Source organism: Heloderma suspectum, chromosome 1 (assembly GCF_057233095.1).
Source record: "Heloderma suspectum isolate Gila_16-S chromosome 1, 16-S_ref, whole genome shotgun sequence".
NCBI lineage: Eukaryota > Metazoa > Chordata > Lepidosauria > Squamata > Helodermatidae > Heloderma > Heloderma suspectum.
This window is the reverse complement of record NC_139458.1, coordinates 85963735-85981972: the sequence shown is the minus strand read 5'-3', so window position 1 is coordinate 85981972 and position 18238 is coordinate 85963735. Positions and strand designations below refer to the sequence as shown.

At 43.8% G+C, this 18238-nt stretch overlaps 1 protein-coding gene across 1 annotated transcript in view; it reads right to left on the bottom strand.

Moving 5' to 3' along the window:
• The window catches only part of ALX4 (ALX homeobox 4), a 100239-nt gene that overhangs the window by 20269 nt on the left and 61732 nt on the right, over nt 1-18238 (bottom strand). Inside the window, exon 2 of the mRNA XM_084850899.1 lies at nt 14736-15046. Within this exon, the coding sequence (XP_084707025.1) occupies nt 14736-15046 (311 nt within the window). The remainder of the gene's footprint in view (nt 1-14735; nt 15047-18238) is intronic.

The following is an 18238-nucleotide window of genomic DNA, read 5'->3' as shown; positions in this document are numbered from 1 at the left end:
TGCTAATTCTCTCCCTTCCTTGTCCCTAGTTTTCTTCTTTCTCTCCCTTCCTAGCCCCTGGCCTTGCTCTTTCTCTCCCACTCACCCCTTTATCTTGCTGTTTCTCTCCACTCCCAGCCTCCAGCCTCACTATTTCTCTCCCAGACACATCTTTACCTTGCTCTTTCTCCCCATTCCTAGCCTCTAGTCTCGCTCTTTCTCTTCCCTATACTCTTGCCTTGCTTTCTCTTTTCTGCCCACTGAACAGCTGATCAGCGGAAGGTTCAGGAACAGGAAGCAGAACCTGGTGCCCTAACATCTTTAAATTTTTCATTAATTTTTTTTTTTTTAAGGGGGCAGGGAATGAAGAACTTTGCTGGTGCCATTAGAGGTGTCTACAGGTGCCATAGCACTTGTGGGTGCTGCAGTGAATACTTCTGCTCTAAGCCTTGCCCTTCAAGCTAGAGGCCTAATCTATCTTTGAACTAGTTTACCAGATCAGACTGGGGACTGTCTACCCATGCCTTTTGCCAATGGCTGCTGTTTTGCCACCTAAGGTGAATTCCAGGAGCAACACAATGGCAACACTGGTGTCCCTGTGCTTGGACTCTTACATCCTTTCCCAGGTGCTCCAACAACGGAATGCTAGATCCCCAAAGCCTCCACCATAATCATTTCCCTTCTTGCTTCATCAGGCTTCATCCTACATCACCAGCTCATGACGTTTTGTCGTGTGACAAATGGTTTTAGTTGGTTTGAAAGTCTCGGGGATAACAACTTAAGAGTTTAAACTAACAATAAAATATAAGAAAGGCCCCTGAAGGTTTCAGAAACCAAACCATAGCTCATATGCAGATATGAACCTATTAAAATTGCCTATTGCTGAGCACTGAGATTGAGCTAAAAACACCCATAACATCTGGGTGGATGAAAAAACTAACTGAAACCATTTGAGTCCAGCATGGTAGCAATCCTACTACCTCTTGGCTCCTTCAAAATGTGATATAATGAAATGCAAATGCTCACAAATTATGTACAAATGCTCAGATTAAAAGATTTCAACATGCATTGCACAGAGAAATATCTTAATCGCTACTATTTCTAGGATAATGTTTTTGGACAACATTATGCTATTCCTCTGTTCTATTACTACATTCTTTGGGTTGCATCCACTGTTAGTGTAACTTATGTCCCATTCATTTTAATGGGTCTACTCTAAGTAGGACTAACATTGAATACAACCCCTTTTAAACAAACATACTCTTCATTTCTTTACAAGATTTTCCAGAAAAATGAGGGTAGACTACAATGTATTTATGAGACGGAGTGAAAAAAGAGCCCTGAAGGATTCTAATGGCAAAAGGAAGACCCAAAGCTGTCTTTTCTCTGTGCCATTTTGAAAGCCCATTCAGTTCCCTCAGAAGCAATGCATACTGGAATATGCAACGTCAGTAGGCCTTGCTTCTATATTAATTATGACATAGGTAGCCAAGGGCAGACTGAAGGCAAAAGGAGAAGGGGACGGCAGAGGATGAGATGGCTAGATAGCATCACCGATGCAATGAATATGAACCTGAGCACACTCCGGGAGAGTGCGCAGGACAGGAAGGCCTGGCGTGCTATGGTCCATGGGGTCACGAAGAGTCGGACACGACTGAACGACTGAACAACAACAACAAAAGCCAAAGGCAGAAGGTTAATTTGCCCTTCCAGTTTAAACCTCTATGTTTATGCAATGGCATTAGCATTTCTTCAGATGACTAGGAGCTATGTGGAATTCACAGGAAACAAATGGGAAAACCCTGTGTTGCTGGCAAGTTTATTTCCTGCAAGCTTTAGTGTTTGTGAATCCTTGAAAAATGGTGATTTGGTAGCATGACAAAAGCCAAATCTTGTGCATGGCAGCAGACACACGACCGGCTTGCTGCAGGCAGTCGACATGCGCAGACTTTTTCCTTGGCTCCCCCACACCCTGATGGTTATTTGGATAGGCTCTTATACTATTGTTTATTAATGTATTCATAATATTTGTATACCACTTAATAGAATAAAATCTCTAACCAGTTTAGATATAACTAAGTGCTTTCCTTCCTTTATACTAGCCCTGATCAGGCATTCAAGAAATTACATGCAGGCTTAAGGTATGTACTGCAACAGAGATGTAGACATTGACCTGGCTCCCAACATCTCTGGACACACCGGCCCTGCGGCCTCAGTTCAGACCTTGACAGTTTGAACTGCTTGAATGGAATACACTGTGTGCTTGTTGGTTTTAATTTTTGTGAACCGCCCAGGGAGCTTCAGCTATTGGGCGGTATAGAAATGGAATGAATGAATGAATATTTATTTATTTATTTATTTATTTATTTATTTATTTCTATACCGCCCAATAGCCAAAGCTCTCTAAATAAATAATAGAACTCTCCGTGCATTCGGAGAAATGAGAAAGCAGGGTCTGCAATCATACAGAGAGTTCTACTTGCATTCAAGTGAATGCAAGAAGAACTCCTGTTCAGATCTTGCCAGTTCAACACTGGAGGTGAGGCCTGCGCGCCTGGAGACCTAGGGGGCGGGGGCGGTGTGCACGACCCTGTCCCAGTATACACTTTACATCCTCATGCATTCCCTTAAAACACCTGAACAGGAAGACTATCTATTCATATTCATACTGTACACAGACATAAGCTCATTCAAATTCTGCTTTGGGGTTTGGGAGGCAGGGAGGAACTGGTTTAGACTGGGACCATCGTACTATGGAGGATTTAACCATTTTCCTGAAGAAAACTGTCCTTCCTGCCAAAACTTTTAAGGGGAAAAAAAAGTCCTGTTAGGAAAACTTGCATGTGTCACATATAGCACATGTATTCACCCTTATAGGTTTAGATAAATGGGAGAGCTATTTATGCAAGACTACATTGACAATGCTCTAGTGGGTGGAAGGAAGCACAACTAAATTAAACTGCTACGGAGTTCCAAAAAGTGTATATAAAATACGAGATACACACACTTTACGCTTTAACTAGTCAGGAAAAAATTGTGATAAGAGGATATGCTGTTTCCATCACCACTTTCAAAAAATCATATTTTGAAGCTCCTAGTTAAAGGAACTGGGCATTTTAGCTTAGTGAAAAGGAGTTTAAGGAAAAGGATGTGAGCTCCATCAGCTCTGCTGAGGGCCAAAACTGACATTAATTTAAATTTGTGTCTACCAACTATGACTTTTAATTTTTGCTCTAGAGTAGGTGCAGGGTCCCTGATCCAGATCTTAAAAGCCCCCACCCCAAGTAACAATCTGGAGCAGGGTCTACTCTAGAGTAAAAATAAAAATATTTATAGTAGTGTGTGTTTTGGCCCTGAGAAGCCAGCTCCATCAGGTGTTTCCTCTCCCTCAATTGTGCTGCAACAGCCATTCGTTTAGGCTGCAGCGGAGGGAGATATGGGAAGCAGGGCCACTCCATCAGCTTGGTTGACAGATTACGACTCCCCTCTCCTTGAATATTCTGCAGTTCCATTACAAAGACTGGGTAACTTCAAGAACTGCCTGTGTTTGCCTTTTTCCTCCTCCTTCCCCACCCCCTTTCCTTTTGTGTCATGACTTTTAGATTGTAAGCTCAATGACAGGGACTGTTTTCTTACTCATTTTGTAAGCTGCTCTGGGAGCCTTTTCAGCTGAAGAGCAGAGTAAAAATGCAGTAAATAAATAAATAATCCAAAATAACTACCACTTATCTGGTTTTGAATTTACAATGGCCATAGATTACTATTTGTGGTTCACCCATAGCTAAGCAACCCCCAAACTGCAACTCCCTGCTTCCCTAGGTCCCAAATTCTATCTCCCATGCACAGCTGTACCGGTTAGGGAAATCATCATACTTGGAACTCATTCACCTGGCTACATCATCCTGTGGCAACCATGTTTTTTAGTTGGATTGCTGACTTTTGGCCATGGGTCAGGTTAGTCATGTGACTGCCAGACGTCCCATTTAAACTCTGCTCAGATCAGGTTGTAGCACAGCTGACTGTAAAACATGGCTGCCACAGTATGAGAACGTTGTGTGAAGCTGCAATGAACAACAGAGCAAAAATAGCCTTTAACAAATACTACAATCAACAAAAGCCAAAGTTAAGGAAAATGCATATCTCCAAACAGTATTCTATAATACAAATGAATGCAAATGTAATACCAATATAGCAATGACAAATATGTAAATATAAATAATTAAAAGCTGAATGTATAAAACCTAAAAACGATAACCTAACCTGCCAAATGCATTTCGACAGCAGTCTTCATCAGTCAAGGCCAACCGATTACTCACACGTGACTTTGAAATGGTTCCAGGAAAGTGGAGGAGAAAGGTATTTTATGCATTTTTCATCTATATTATTAGCTGTTGCTAACCTTTTTTGATGATCATATTATTAACAAACTGCTTACTTAGGATGATCACACTTTTAAACTGCATGGATGGATTTATTCAGCCATCTAATCAAAGATTTATTTGCAAGAGTTAAGGACAAGGTTTAGACCACTGATGAAGACTACTGTCGAAACACATTTACTCTATTATGTTAGCATTTTTAGGTTTAATACATTCAGGTTTTATCTTGTTATACTTGTATATTTGTCACTGCTATATTGCTATTACATTTGCATTCAATTGTACTAAAGACTACTATTTGGCCGTATATATTTTCCTTAACTTTGGCTTTTGTTGAAACTCATGTGAAAGCACAGGTGGACAAAAACATTTGGGGGCCCAAGGCAGAAAATACAAATGGCAAAACTACAGTTAACAAAATAACTGGCATTTTGATGTCTTCTAATGGTACAACAAAACCTGCCTTATGTGGTGGGCTTCCATCTCTCTGCCTAATGCTAGAACTGGTCCTGTGTGAATGCAGTCCCAGATTAGATTACAGAACTCCACAAGAAGGACCTGCAATGCTTCCAGATGAGGCATTGCTGTGTCTCATTCACAGAATTTTACAGGGTGGTCCAGACTGCAGCATCTTCTGCTCACAACCCTCCTGTGGTTTCCCACTGTTTCTTTCAACCACAAAACAGAATAAGTTAAAGCAAAATTACATATATCCAAAAATATAACAAAATTGTAATATAAATGCTAATATCTCACTCAAAATTTCAACCAACATGTTTGGGATAATGGCATTGTGTATTTGTAGAGCCTTGGATTAATATTGTGGCTATGGGGGTGTTTCCACCAGCGATTTACTCCGAGCTGGCTGCATTTGGAGGTTGTTAGGGATACATGATGTCGTGGCCATCCAGCAGCCATCCCGGGGCTTATCATGGAAAAACCGGATTTCCTAAGACTGTTTAAAGTCCGATTCTTTTCCTTAAATCGGGTTATCCCCGGTATAGTTGCTGTCCCTCCCCCCCCGTTTAGCTTGGGTATGCTAGCCCTGCCCAGGGGTGTGCCTTTCACCATGACCCTAGTCAAGGGGTGTTTCCTCCCATTGTGCTGAATGAGGCTTGCCCTCTCAATTGCCCTCTTGACCACAGAAATTACAGAGAAGCCCCTCAATTGAAATGGCACACTTTAAAGCCCAATTCCTTAAGTGTGATTAAGCGCAATCTTGAGGCTCCAATTCATTGCCTTAGGAAGTAAGTATTTCAGAGCTTCGTTATAGATATCCTGCGGGGTACAGTGGGAGCTGGTTTCTGTCTTCCTGTTTACTGCTCTCTTTCCTACAACAAACCCATTACTGTCTCCTCAGAAGTAAATCCCATTGTGGTCAATGAGGTCCTGCAGGTTAAAATTGGGGCTGGATTCCATCTTTGTGTCCCCCTCCCCTTTCCCAGCACAAGCATATGTGTGTCTACTTGGAAGTCACTCCCATTGTGCCCAATGAGGCTTGCTCCTGAAATGCATGTGCAGCTGGGCTTTGAGGGGAAAGGAGAAAGTGGGGGGAGAGGGGGAAGTCTTTCTTATTGGTTGAGCAGCCCCTGCCAGTCAGATGACGTTCACTCCAACCCCACCAGGAAGTATGTTCTATGAAGCAATTTTTACTGCTGCGGAGAATCTGCTCATGGAACTCTGCTCACAGCAAAGCGGATTCCTTTTTAAAAATCCGGTACTCCTCCATTAGCTTCTTCTGTTGTCATGGAAACACAGCCTATGTATGGCCTATGTATGTGATGGATTGATGGGCATTTTGACTGCTAATCAATTGGAGTGAGATACTAGCATTTATATTAAAATGTTGTTATATTTTTGGATATACATAATTTTCCTTTAACCTATTATGTGTTTGTGGTTGAAAGTGGCTAAGTATAGAACAAAAGTATTGATGTTTATTCCCACTTCTTCTTCCATCTTTTCCCTGATTGCAGAAGATCCATTATGGGGGCGGGGGGGGGGGGGAGACAGAATAGCTCACAATGCCTTCTGACTGGTCTGGAAGTACCCTGCAGTAAAAAGTTGCAGTGTGGAGTGCTCCTGTTCGGTGTGCCCAGCAGACATGACCTTTGCCAGGGTACTCCATTCCATTCCTCCTCCAGTTTTTTGTTTCTTCCTCCCAACAGTCAGTCAGCTCTTTGGGCTGTTTTGGCGGGTTTCCCCACATTAGGGTTTTCCAAAGTTTCTAAAATATTTCTCTAGTTCTAAAAACATGAGGTTTGCCTATGCCTGCAGATACCTCCCTCTTGTGTGTGGGTAGCACCGTTTTGGCTACATAAGGATCCACACTTGCTGAATGAGTGCACTATTCATATACTAGCAAATGGACCCAGCTTCACACGGGTGAGATAACACAAAACCTTCAAGCAAATTTACAGAGCTGTCACAACTGGACAGGTTGTGCCCCCCATCTGAGTGAGGCCAAGACTGCCAGCACCCCTAGGCACGGCACCTGCCCTCCAAGGATGGGTCTGTTCAATCCAATTCCCTGAGAGGGGGCTGCCCCATGTCAGGGGGAGAGGGCAGGTGTATAACTCTGTCCCTCAACCTACTAATCTCCCCTGGCTTCAAACTGGATGGACTTCAAAGCTATGTGCTGGCTAAGAATGTCTATCCCTGGTGCCTGAAGATGCTACTGCAGGCTTCAACCACATAGACACATTTAAATTAATTAAAACGTACCAAAGTGCTTTAAAAACAAAATGTCCCTCAGGTGCACACCCCTAGGGTCCCCTTAGTATGCATGCCAAGTTTCAGGTTTCTCAGTTTCATAAGCTTGGTGCTATGGCACTGACAAATGGATGGATAGACAGATACCAATTCTCTCTTATCATTATAAACAGGATACTCCCAAGAGATTGATTTTAAGAGGGGTTGAATCTAAGTCTTGCTTTGGGCTCTGTGCCTCTGTACAGTTGTGCGTCTGAGCCCCTTTCAGACTATCATTCATTGTTCATCCCGAATATGCACCAAGTTAGTTTTCATCCACCCTTGCCTCACTTGTCTGTCTCTTGCTCAAGTTCCCTGTCTCTGGCTCATCCTCTCAACAGCCTTTCTCATTCACAGCCTCCACACCCCTGTCTTCCTTGTCTGTCCTCCCCACAACATGCCGCCTTCTCCCATATTTCTTGCAGAGGGACACGAGTTCTTCTCCTGAATGCTTGCTTGAATGTAGGAACAGAGCCAGAATTCATCTTTAAGCACTGAAACTGGACACCATTTTATCAGTGGCCTGGAATGGGAAATTGGAGCCTGGGATGAGAGAGCTGAATAACTTGAGCTTGTTTTCATTTCATGTTTAATTTCCTGCAGGCTTAGCTCAACCTTTCCACTTCTTCCACCAACCTCCCAGGGTTTTATGGGAGAAAAGGGATCAAGATATATTACTTCTTGCTTTACTTTGCTTTCTCTCTCTCTCTCTCTCTCTCTCTCTCTCTGTCTTCTTCTTCCTCACCCAGGCGGTGATTTTGCTAAAGCAAAAGTTTGACATTTCCACCTTGCTTTCCAGACCCTGCCACATCACAGGGTCACCACTGGAAATATTTTCATTAACAAGAGAGGACTCTGGGGATGAGCCAAGATTTCTTGGCACTCAACACAGTGGAAGGAGGCATGTTCGCAAGCTAAGCAAAGGGCTGCCAAAGAGAAAAAGCTAATTGGAGAAATGCAAGTGTGAGCAATGCTGTGTGAGTGTGCTTGCATCACATGGACAGGAGGGGTGCCGAAACCCTTCTCTGTATATCTGCAGGTGTACTTCTCCAAACAAATCCTGGCGATCTGGACACAGGAAGTTGCCTTATACAGAGTCAAAGCATTGGCCCATCTAGTCCAGTATTATTTACACTGACTGGCAGCAGCTTTCCAGTTTAACTAGAGATGCTGGAAATTGCAATTTGGAGCTTCTGCATGCACAGCATGTGCTCTACCACAAATCTTTGCCCTGCCCTTAAGGGACTTGCAGTGATGCAGCTGATAATTTTAGACCTTGGATTTATGGGGGCCCTCTTTAGATGGCCATGTGCATTGCTTCATCTGGGAAGGAAAGACATGAGCAACATTTCTCTTCCCCGCTCCAACCGCCATTCCATGCTTTAAAGCTGCTTCAACTTTCCTGATGTTAGGACAACAAAAATATCTGCCGACCCTGATTTTGAAAAATCGTAATACTCTGAACATGTGCAGCTTTGCATTTTAAAGTCACTTAAATCATAGCAAGCATTGAGCAGGGGGTTGGACTCAATGGTCTTATAGGCCCCTTCCAACCCTACTATTCTATGATTCTATAGCACCATCATGACTACAGGAATAAAATGAAGTTTTCTTCTGCTCTCCTGATGCCCTCATCACCTGCCATTCGCTGGGTGGTCATTTCGGGGGCCCTTGGCCCATGGTGCCCTGCACTTTAGCCCCAAGATCCAATTGCAGCTGTTCCACTGAGGACTTGTAGCAATGTGGTTGCCATTTTTGACAGGCACTCCTGAGACAGAAGCAGAGAAGAAATGTGCCATCTTCAGTTAAGCATTTAGGATGTAAGCAGATCATTCTCCATAACATGTGGCAGCAAACCTGGGTTTATATATTTATTTGATTTGTACCCCATCTTTCTACCAAAAAATGGCACTCAAGCAGCTTGCGTGGGCTTGCCACTGGTTGTACCCTTGACAGGGAGCTAGAGTCGATCCTTGCTTGCTGATGAGTGTACCCAGATGATACATGCGTTTGTCTCATTCACTCATTCGCAAACTGTGCTAGCACTGACCTTTAATGAGAAGGTCATGTAACGCCCAAGGCCACATGCTGAAATCAGCACCGGTCAGGGTTGAACACTCCATCAGACCTCTCCTCCATCCAAGAATCTGAAGTTGTGACTGTGTACCAAAACCCAAGACACCCTAAGCCACCTCTCAAGCTATGCTTTGGTGGGATATGAAAAACCATACAGACGTACCATATCATATGCTGCAATTAGCTGAACCCTGAAACTGAACCCTGACAAGACCGAGGTACTTTTGGTGGGAGACAAGAGGAGGTTGGGGGATGTTGACCTGGTGTTGAATGGGGTATGGCTACCCTTGAAAGATCAGGTCCGCAGCCTGGGGGTCATTTTAGACTCCCAGCTGTCCATGGAGGCTCTGGTATCAGCTGTGAGCCAGACAGCGCTGTACCAACTCCATCTGATATGGCGGCTGTGCCCCTACCTTCCCGACCATCTGCTCCCATCGGTAGTACATGCCCTGGTCTCCTCTCATCTAGGCTACTGTAATGCGCTCTACGTGGGGTTACCCTTGAAGACGGTTTGGAAGCTGCAGCTAGTACAGAACACAGTGGCTTGCCTGATTAAAGGCAGCCGCCCGTGTGATCACATCACTCCAGTGCTGAAGGATACCAGTTGTTTTCCGGGCCAAATTCAAGGTGTTGGTTTTGACCTTTAAAACCCTATATGGTTCCGGCCCAGCCTATCTTAAGGAGCGCCTCCAGCAACACCAGACAGGCACTCAATACTCAACAAGATCAGTCTTGGATGGCCTTCTCTCTGTCCCATCAGCCAGGACAGCTAGGCTGGTGAGGACGAGGGAGAGGGCCTTCTCTGTGGTGGCCCCCACTCTGTGGAACTCCCTCCCTAGGGAACTCCGCCATGCCCCCTCTTTCATGAGCTTCCACCACACGTTGAAAACTTGGTTGTTCAGGCAGGCATTTTGGGTGGGCTAGGGAAATGTTAGAAAATGATGTTTTAATGTGTAATTTTATTGTTTTTAAACTGTTTGTATTATTGCACATCGCCCAGAGTGGCCGGGTGACCGGCCAGATGGGCAATTAAGAAATTTAGTAAAATAAATAAATAAGCAGATATATGTATTGAGCTTCATACAACCAACCTGCTTTGGGCATCAGCTGACAGTGATACGGGGACAATATGCAATGAGTGGTAGTGTGAGTTTACCAAAATAAGGGTGTGTCCACACCAGTACTCTTGTTACGTTTTGTTTCATTTCACTTTTGTCCTTAGGGTGTTTCCAGATGGACAGCTCCTAGCACTACCAGTTGGAAGACACTGTGCAGCTGTTCTGTCTTTTCCTCCTTTAGGGATATTTTTGTGGAACGAAAAATGATGGAAGAAGCAGTGGTGAAATAGGATAGTGGGAGATTATGACATCTGGACCCTTTGCTAGAAATGTTGGTGTGTTGTCCACCCTATTATATGCTGCATTTCTTTCACCTATAGATGCATGGCATTATGTGGCTCTTTAAAAAGGGTTGCTTGGTTGACTGGCTGGCTATTTGTGAGTGTGAGGAAGAAGTACACTTGGAGGATGTATCGGCAGTATGCCAAAATAACAGCTTTCATTCATTAAGCCCCCAAGTATATTTTAGCATCTATTATTTTCTTTTCTTTTTTTCTTGAGTATTACTTGCTTGAACATTATTCATTTGCTTTATGGTAAGAATGAAGAGGGACAAGCTAGAGTGCTTTCAAGCTTCTGTCCATGGGTTTTTATGGCCACAGACTTCCTCATGACAGAATAAGCAGGTTTGTTCCAAATCCCAATGACCCTTTGGGGAGGGTGGGGAGAACCTGATGTTTCATTAAGACATCAGTATACAAACAAATAACAGTGCATTTGTATGCTTTGACATCTGCTTGGCTATTATTACTACTACCACCATTATTTTTATTATTATTATCCTCCTCCTCCAAAGTTGTACAATAAAACATTTATTTAAAAAAATGCAGTACATTCTCCGGCCATTAAAAAACAGTAACGCATTCCAATGGCCACTTGATATGGTTTTTTATATTATGTCCCTCTGTATGTGCGTATGAAAGAATAATGATTCCTGCTGAGCTTTTGCCAAGCCACTCAGTTACTCCTCTGTTCTATCTCTTGCTCTTTCATTTGTAATTCCAAATTTTTCAGTATGGTGACAAAGGCTTGTAATATAGGATTTAGAGAAGCAAGGATTCTTGGTTTTGTTTATATGTAGGACCTAGACTAATAGGACTTTTAAAATCGTATATATAAAAGCCAGTGACTGGATGAGCCTAGGCTATGCAGAAGATGAAGGCGGGCCAGGGGTGATGAACCTTTTCAACCCAAGGGCTGAATTCCATTTCTAGAAGAAGCTGTGGGGCCCACATTCGGGGGGGGGGGGAAGGCTGAAGGCAAAAGGAGCAGAGCCAAAGAACCACACACACCCCAGCATATTTTAGCTCTTACGGTCAATAAGTAAGCCTTCAGAGAGGCATTTCAACCATTTAGAATGGGAGGAAAACTGCACCAAAGCTGGGAAAACATCAGGGGCTGGTGGAAAAGGGCCAGGGCCGGGGAAGATGGTGTGACCTTCTGGGGATCCCCAGAGGACTGGATTGGGAGCCCTTACTGGAGTGCCAGATATGGTCTCCAGGCCTGAGGTTCTGCACCCCTGCTCTAGGCTCATCCTTTATATGCTGGGCACCAACAGCTACCTGAATAGCAGGAAGTGGAGATAAGGAGCTACAGACCCCAGGGAGTATTGCCTCTTGCAAGTTTACTGACTGCTATGCTACTATCACTGTAAACAGGGGTGGGGGAACCCTGCTTCCTTCCTTCCACACTTGCCCCTCCATAACTGTAACGCTGGTATTCAGTTTTGTAATTTATAATGGGAATTCAATTGTGGAAGCAATACTAAGGTACATTAGGACTGAGGTTTCCTTCTCTCTAATAGTAAGGATCCATACTGCGTTCTCAGGAGCCTATTTTGTTGAACGCTTCTACATGTACAGGGAAGGGGATAGAATAAATGCACACTAGCCTACAGCAAACTCTTCTTTATTGCCTTTAGACCTCAACTGCGGAGATTAAAATCCAAAGCGGCCAGAAAAGTGGCTTCTTCAGCAACTGGAAAGAAGCCAAGCTAGAAGAAAAAATTCCTCACAACCAAAAGCTCGACAGAGTTTTCTGCAGACCCACAAAAATTACAATTGCTCTCTGAGGAAGCTCTTCTCCAGGTGCCTGGCTTCCACTCAGGGATCTTACTATTCAAGTGTGAACTCGGAGAGATTTAGAAATAAGTAGAAAACCAGGCATACTCAGATGGTGTCATGTCTTTTCTCAACCCCTATCGGACTGGCTGTGGGCCTGGATTTGGGACAGCAGTTGCTTTTGTCACCTTGGAGGGCGATTTTCCTCAGGAGAGTAGGCCATTCAAAAAACAGTAACACATTCCAATGGCCACTTGATATGGTTTTTATAGTATGTCCCTGTGTATACGAGTATGAAAGAATAATGATTCCCGCTGCGCTTTTGCCAAGCCACTCAGTTACTCCTCTTTTCTGTCTCTGCTCTTTCATTTGTAATTCCGAATTTTTCCGTATGGTGACAAAGTCTTGTAATATAAGATTTAGAGAAACAAGGATTCTTGGTTTTTGTTTATATGAAGGACCTAGACTAATAGGAATTTTTAAATCATATATATAAAAGCCAGTGACTGGATGGGCCTAGGCTATGGCCCTGTTGAATATTACCCTGTTGATCTTGTTAGACCTCACAGCAGCTTTCGAAAATGTGGACCATCTAACTTTATCGGACTGCTTGGTGGTGGGTTGTGAAGTCAATTGGGTAATTTCTTAATTAACAAATGACAGAAAGTATTGTTGCAGTGCACAGAATCTAATCTGTGATTCACTTCCAAGTTGCCTTCTGTCCTGTTTACTGCTTTTGCTTAATGGTCTACATCATGAGTGCAACAGCCACAGGTGGTCCTCCAAGCCCTGTCTGGTGGCCCCTCCAGACCTCCAATGTCTGCCACCACTGAAAAAAGGGGGGGAAGGGGAAAAAAACACCCGAGGAATGGGCTCTTTGGTTCCTGCCATAGAAGCCTCATTCCTAGAGTGTCCTAGGAAGCCATGCTCAAAGTTTCATGCCTGCTTCCTACAATGCTCTGGGGATGCTCTAGGAATGCTCTAGGAATGAAGCTTCTATCGCAGTAATCACAGAGCTCATTCCTAGAGCATTTTTCCTCTCTTCTTTTGGCATTTGGGGTGGGGTGGCTGGGACTGGAAGGAGGCTTCAGCCTCAGATCTGATTTTTATTCGACCTGTTCTCAGACGTATTACAGGGACACCTGCAAAAGAGGTAGCAATACCCTGTGTAACTAATGCTAATGGATGTTAGCTTGGATCTCTTCCAACAGAAACTGTGATGTGGTATCTATAATTAATTGCTGTGGTAATTTATCAGTGATGAATGTCTATTTGGGGGCGTAAACACCTATGTATGTGAGTGGTAGGTCTGTGAGAGAGATATAATGATGTGTGTTGTATGTGAATGTGCGTGCGTGTGCATGTTTATGTGTACACATGAACATATGCGACCCCCATCACCCCAGCAGACATCTAATGCAGCCCTCAGGACTGAAAATGTTGTGCACCCCTAGTCTATATGAAACTGCTGGGAGACATCATCCAGAGGTTTGGTATAATCAGTAGACCCAGGACATCATTTTTCCTTCTCTTTTCACACCAACAGAGGAGCAGCAATCTGCCTGAGAACTGGCTGAGTGAATAGTGTTAAGGAGAGTGAGCATTTCTTCATGAGGCTTTTATCCTGCACCTTTACCAGTGTGGTTTAGTGGCTAGAGTGTTGGGCTAGGAGCTGGGAGATCCAAGTTCTAGTCCTCACTCAGCCATGGAAGCTCACTGGGTGACTTTGGGCGAGTCACAGACTCCCAGCCCAACCCACCTCACAGGGTTGTTGTTGTGAGGATAAAATGGAGAGGAGGAGGATAATGTAAGCCACCTTGGGTTCCTTGCAAGAGGAAAAAAGGCAGGATGTAAATGCAATAAATAAATAAATAAATAATACCAGGGCTTCTGCTTCTCCTGGATTCTTTGCGTGATTAAGATTGGCTCCTTTACATGTGCCTTTTTCCAGGATTTTTTTTCTCTGCCTTTCTATATGTTTCATTATACAGCCACTACATGGTACTGCAGTATAGCAGAACTGTGCATTTTCACAAGGCTTCTATGGCAGGATTCGGAGAAAATACCAAACTTTCCTCATTATGAAAATTCCAGAGATACTGGTTACAAAGAGCAGGAGATGCCCTGGAGGATGGTGATGTCATCTAAAGGATCCACAAACTACTATAAGTGAGCAATCATGAGAGCACAATAAAAGCCTCATGTAGAAATGCCCAGTAATACTAAACCAAGATAAGAGAGCTGGATGTCGCTGTATGGTTCAGCAGCCATGTGAAGGCAGATGTTATATTGTCATTGAGGGACACATCTGGGACATTACAAACAGCAATAAATGTAGAAAGAAACCCTTCTCCCAAAGCTTCTGTTCTTACCTGTACCCGAGCCTCAGTGAGATCTGTCCTCATGGCTAACTGCTCTCTGGCGTAGACATCTGGGTAATGGGTCTTCTGAAAGACCTTTTCCAGCTCTTCCAGCTGATAGCTGGTGAAGGTTGTGCGGTTCCGCCTCTTCTTGCCCTTGTTGCTCTCCGAGTCAGTCTTATCCATTGGGCTGGGTAGGTCGTTGCCTGCCCTCTCTTGGGATACCTTCACTCCTGTCTCTTTCACGCTGAGGTAACTGCCATCCATTCCAGCAGGATCTGAGCCTGGCTGTAGCTCGGCCTCTCCCAGGGAACTCTCTTTAGCTGTGGGGGTAGTGGTGGTGGTGGTGGTGGGAAAACGGGAGCAAGGAAGGAGAGAAAGAAAACATAAAGTCATGGATAAATTAGTTTTGAGCTGGATTTATACCACTGTGAAAAGGAAAAAAGACACCCAGGGAAGGGAAGGAGGAGATGGGCAGATAAGGATTTAAGGAGAAGTCTGTGAGTCAGAAGGAAGAAGGGGAGGAGGATGGAGCTTTAAGAAATAAGAAAGACAGGGCCATTTGGCTTAGGATGTATATGAAAGGTGAAGGAAGCAGCTGGAGACCTATAAAATAAATAAAAGGATTCCGTTTTAATGACTTAAGGGAGATTAGCTTTAAGACTCCATGCTGGCAGGGATTTGAATTGGTCTTGCTAGTTCTGCTGTGGTTTCCTGTACTGAGGCAGATTACTTCAGGGTGCATAACAGACGATAAGGGGGATATCATATATATCTTGTAGCCTTCCATAGAGCGCTCCATTGATTACAGAATTCTAACATTTGATTTTGTAAACGCAATCACATTACACAGTGCTATCTTACTTATTCACATGGCCTAAGGGTTGGGAAAGCAGGAGGACATCCAAAACACTTAATATATAAAGGAAATCTCTCTCTCTCTCTCTCTCTCTCTCACACACACACACACACACACACACACAAACACACACACACTGCAGTGCTTGTCAAATTAACCTACTCATCAGCCTGACATGAAAGCAGTGGTGTAAAATAATAATAATATCCTATAGTGCAATCCTATACACATCTGCTCAGAAGTAAATCCCACTGAGTTCAATGGGGTTTACCCCCAGATAAGTGAGTACCACATTGCAACCTTACAAGTCATAGCCCCATCTTTTCTCTTTTAACTGCTCTGGCACTGTGTCTGCCCCTATTTGGTCTTGCTCTTTCTTTAAAGGAACAGACAATTTAACAGTACATATCCTGTATGTGGGGACCCATAACAAAAAGTTGCAGTGTATCCCCCAGCCCCCCTTCATGGATCACTGCTTTGTTGTGGCGAAGGGGCTTGCGTAACTCAGTGAAGCCATAAGCTATGCCGTGCAGGGCCACCCAAGACGGACAGGTCATGGCAGAGAGTTCTGACAAAATGTGGTCCACTGGAGAAGGAAATGGCAACCCACTCCAGTATTCTTGCCAAGAAAACCCCATGGAACGTATCACAAGGCTAAAAGATATGACGCTGGAAGATGAGACCCTCACGTCGGAAGGTGTCCAGTATACTACTGGGGAAGAGCAGAGGGTATTTCCAAGTAGCGCCAGAAAGAGTGAAGCGGCTGGGCCAAAGCTGAAAGGACACTCAGCTGTGGATGTGTCTGGTGGTGAAAAGAAAATCCGATGCTGTAAAGAACAATATTGTTTAGGAACCTGGAATGTCAGATCAATGAATCAAGGTAAGCTGGAGGTGGTCAAACATGAGATGGCAAGATTGAACATCGACATCTTGGGAATCAGTGAACTAAAATGGACAGGCATGGGCGAATTTAATTCAGGTGACCATCATATCTACTATTGTGGGCAAGAATTCCTTAGAAGAAATGGAGTAGCACTCATAGTCAACAAAAGGGTGGGAAAAGCAGTACTGGGGTACAATCTTAAAAATGATAGAATGATCTCAGTACGAATCCAAGGCAAACCATTCAACATCACAGTAATTCAAGTCTATGCCCCAACCACTGAGGCCGAAGAAGCTGAGGTTGATCGGTTCTATGAAGACCTACAACACCTTCTAGAACTAACACCAAAAAAAGATGTCCTCTTCATCATAGGGGATTGGAATGCTAAAGTAGGAAGTCAAGAAATCACTGGGATAACAGGCAGGCATGGCCTTGGTGTACAAAATGAAGCAGGACAAAGGCTAATAGAGTTTTGCCAAGAGAACACACTGATCATAGCAAACACTCTTTTCCAACAGCACAAGAGATGACTCTACACATGGACATCACCAGATGGTCAATATCAAAATCAGATTGATTATGTCCTTTGCAGCCAAAGATGGAGAAGCTCCATACAGTCAGTAAAAACAAGACCTGGAGCTGACTGTGGCTCAGATCATGAGCTTCTTGTTGCAAAATTTCAGCTTAAATTGAAGAACGTAGGGAAAACCACTAAACCATTCAGGTATGACCTAAATCATATCCCTTATGAATATACAGTGGAGGTGAGGAATAGATTTCAGGGATTAGACCTGATAGACAGAGTGCCTGAGGAACTATGGACAGAGGTCCGTAACATTGTTCAGGAGGCAGCAACGAAATCCATCCCAAAGAAAAAGAAATGCAAGAAAGCCAAGTGGCTGTCTGATGAGGCTTTACAAGTAGCTGAGGAAAGAAGGGAAACAAAAAGCAAGGGAGAAAGGGGAAGATATATCCAACAGAATGCAGAGTTCCAGAGAATAGCAAGGAGAGACAAGAAGGCCTTCTTAAATGAACAATGCAAAGCAATCGAGGAAAACAACAGAATGGGAAAGACTAGAGATCTCTTCAAGAAAATCGGAGATCTCAAGGGAACATTTTGTGCCAAGACGGGCATGATAAAGGACAAAGAAGGCAGGGACCTAACAGAAGCAGATGAGATTAAGAAGAGGTGGCAAGAATACAAAGAAGAACTATACAGGAAAGATCTGAATGTCTCTGATAGCCATGATAGTGCGCTCACTGAACTTGAGCTGGACATCCTCGAGAGTGAAGTTAAGTGGGCCTTAGGAAGCATTACTAACAACAAAGCTAGCGGAGATGACAGTATTCCAGCTGCGCTATTTAAAATCCTAAAAGATGATGCTGTTAAAGTGCTGCATTCAATATGCCAACAAATTTGGAACACTCAACAATGGCCGCAAGCCTGGAAAAGGTCAGTTTACATTCCAATTCCAAAGAAGGGCAACGCCAAAGAGTGTTCAAACTACCGCACAATTGCGCTCATTTCACATGCCAGCAAGGTGATGCTCAAAATCGTACAAGCTAGGCTTCAGCAGTATGCGAACCGAGAACTACCAGAAGTACAAGCTGGGTTTCGAAGAGGCAGAGGAACTAGAGATCAAATCGCCAACATTCGCTACATCATGGAGAAAGCAAGAGAATTCCAGAAAAACGTCTATTTCTGCTTCATTGACTACGCTAAAGCCTTTGATTGTGTGGATCACAACAAACTGTGGCAAATTCATAAAGAGA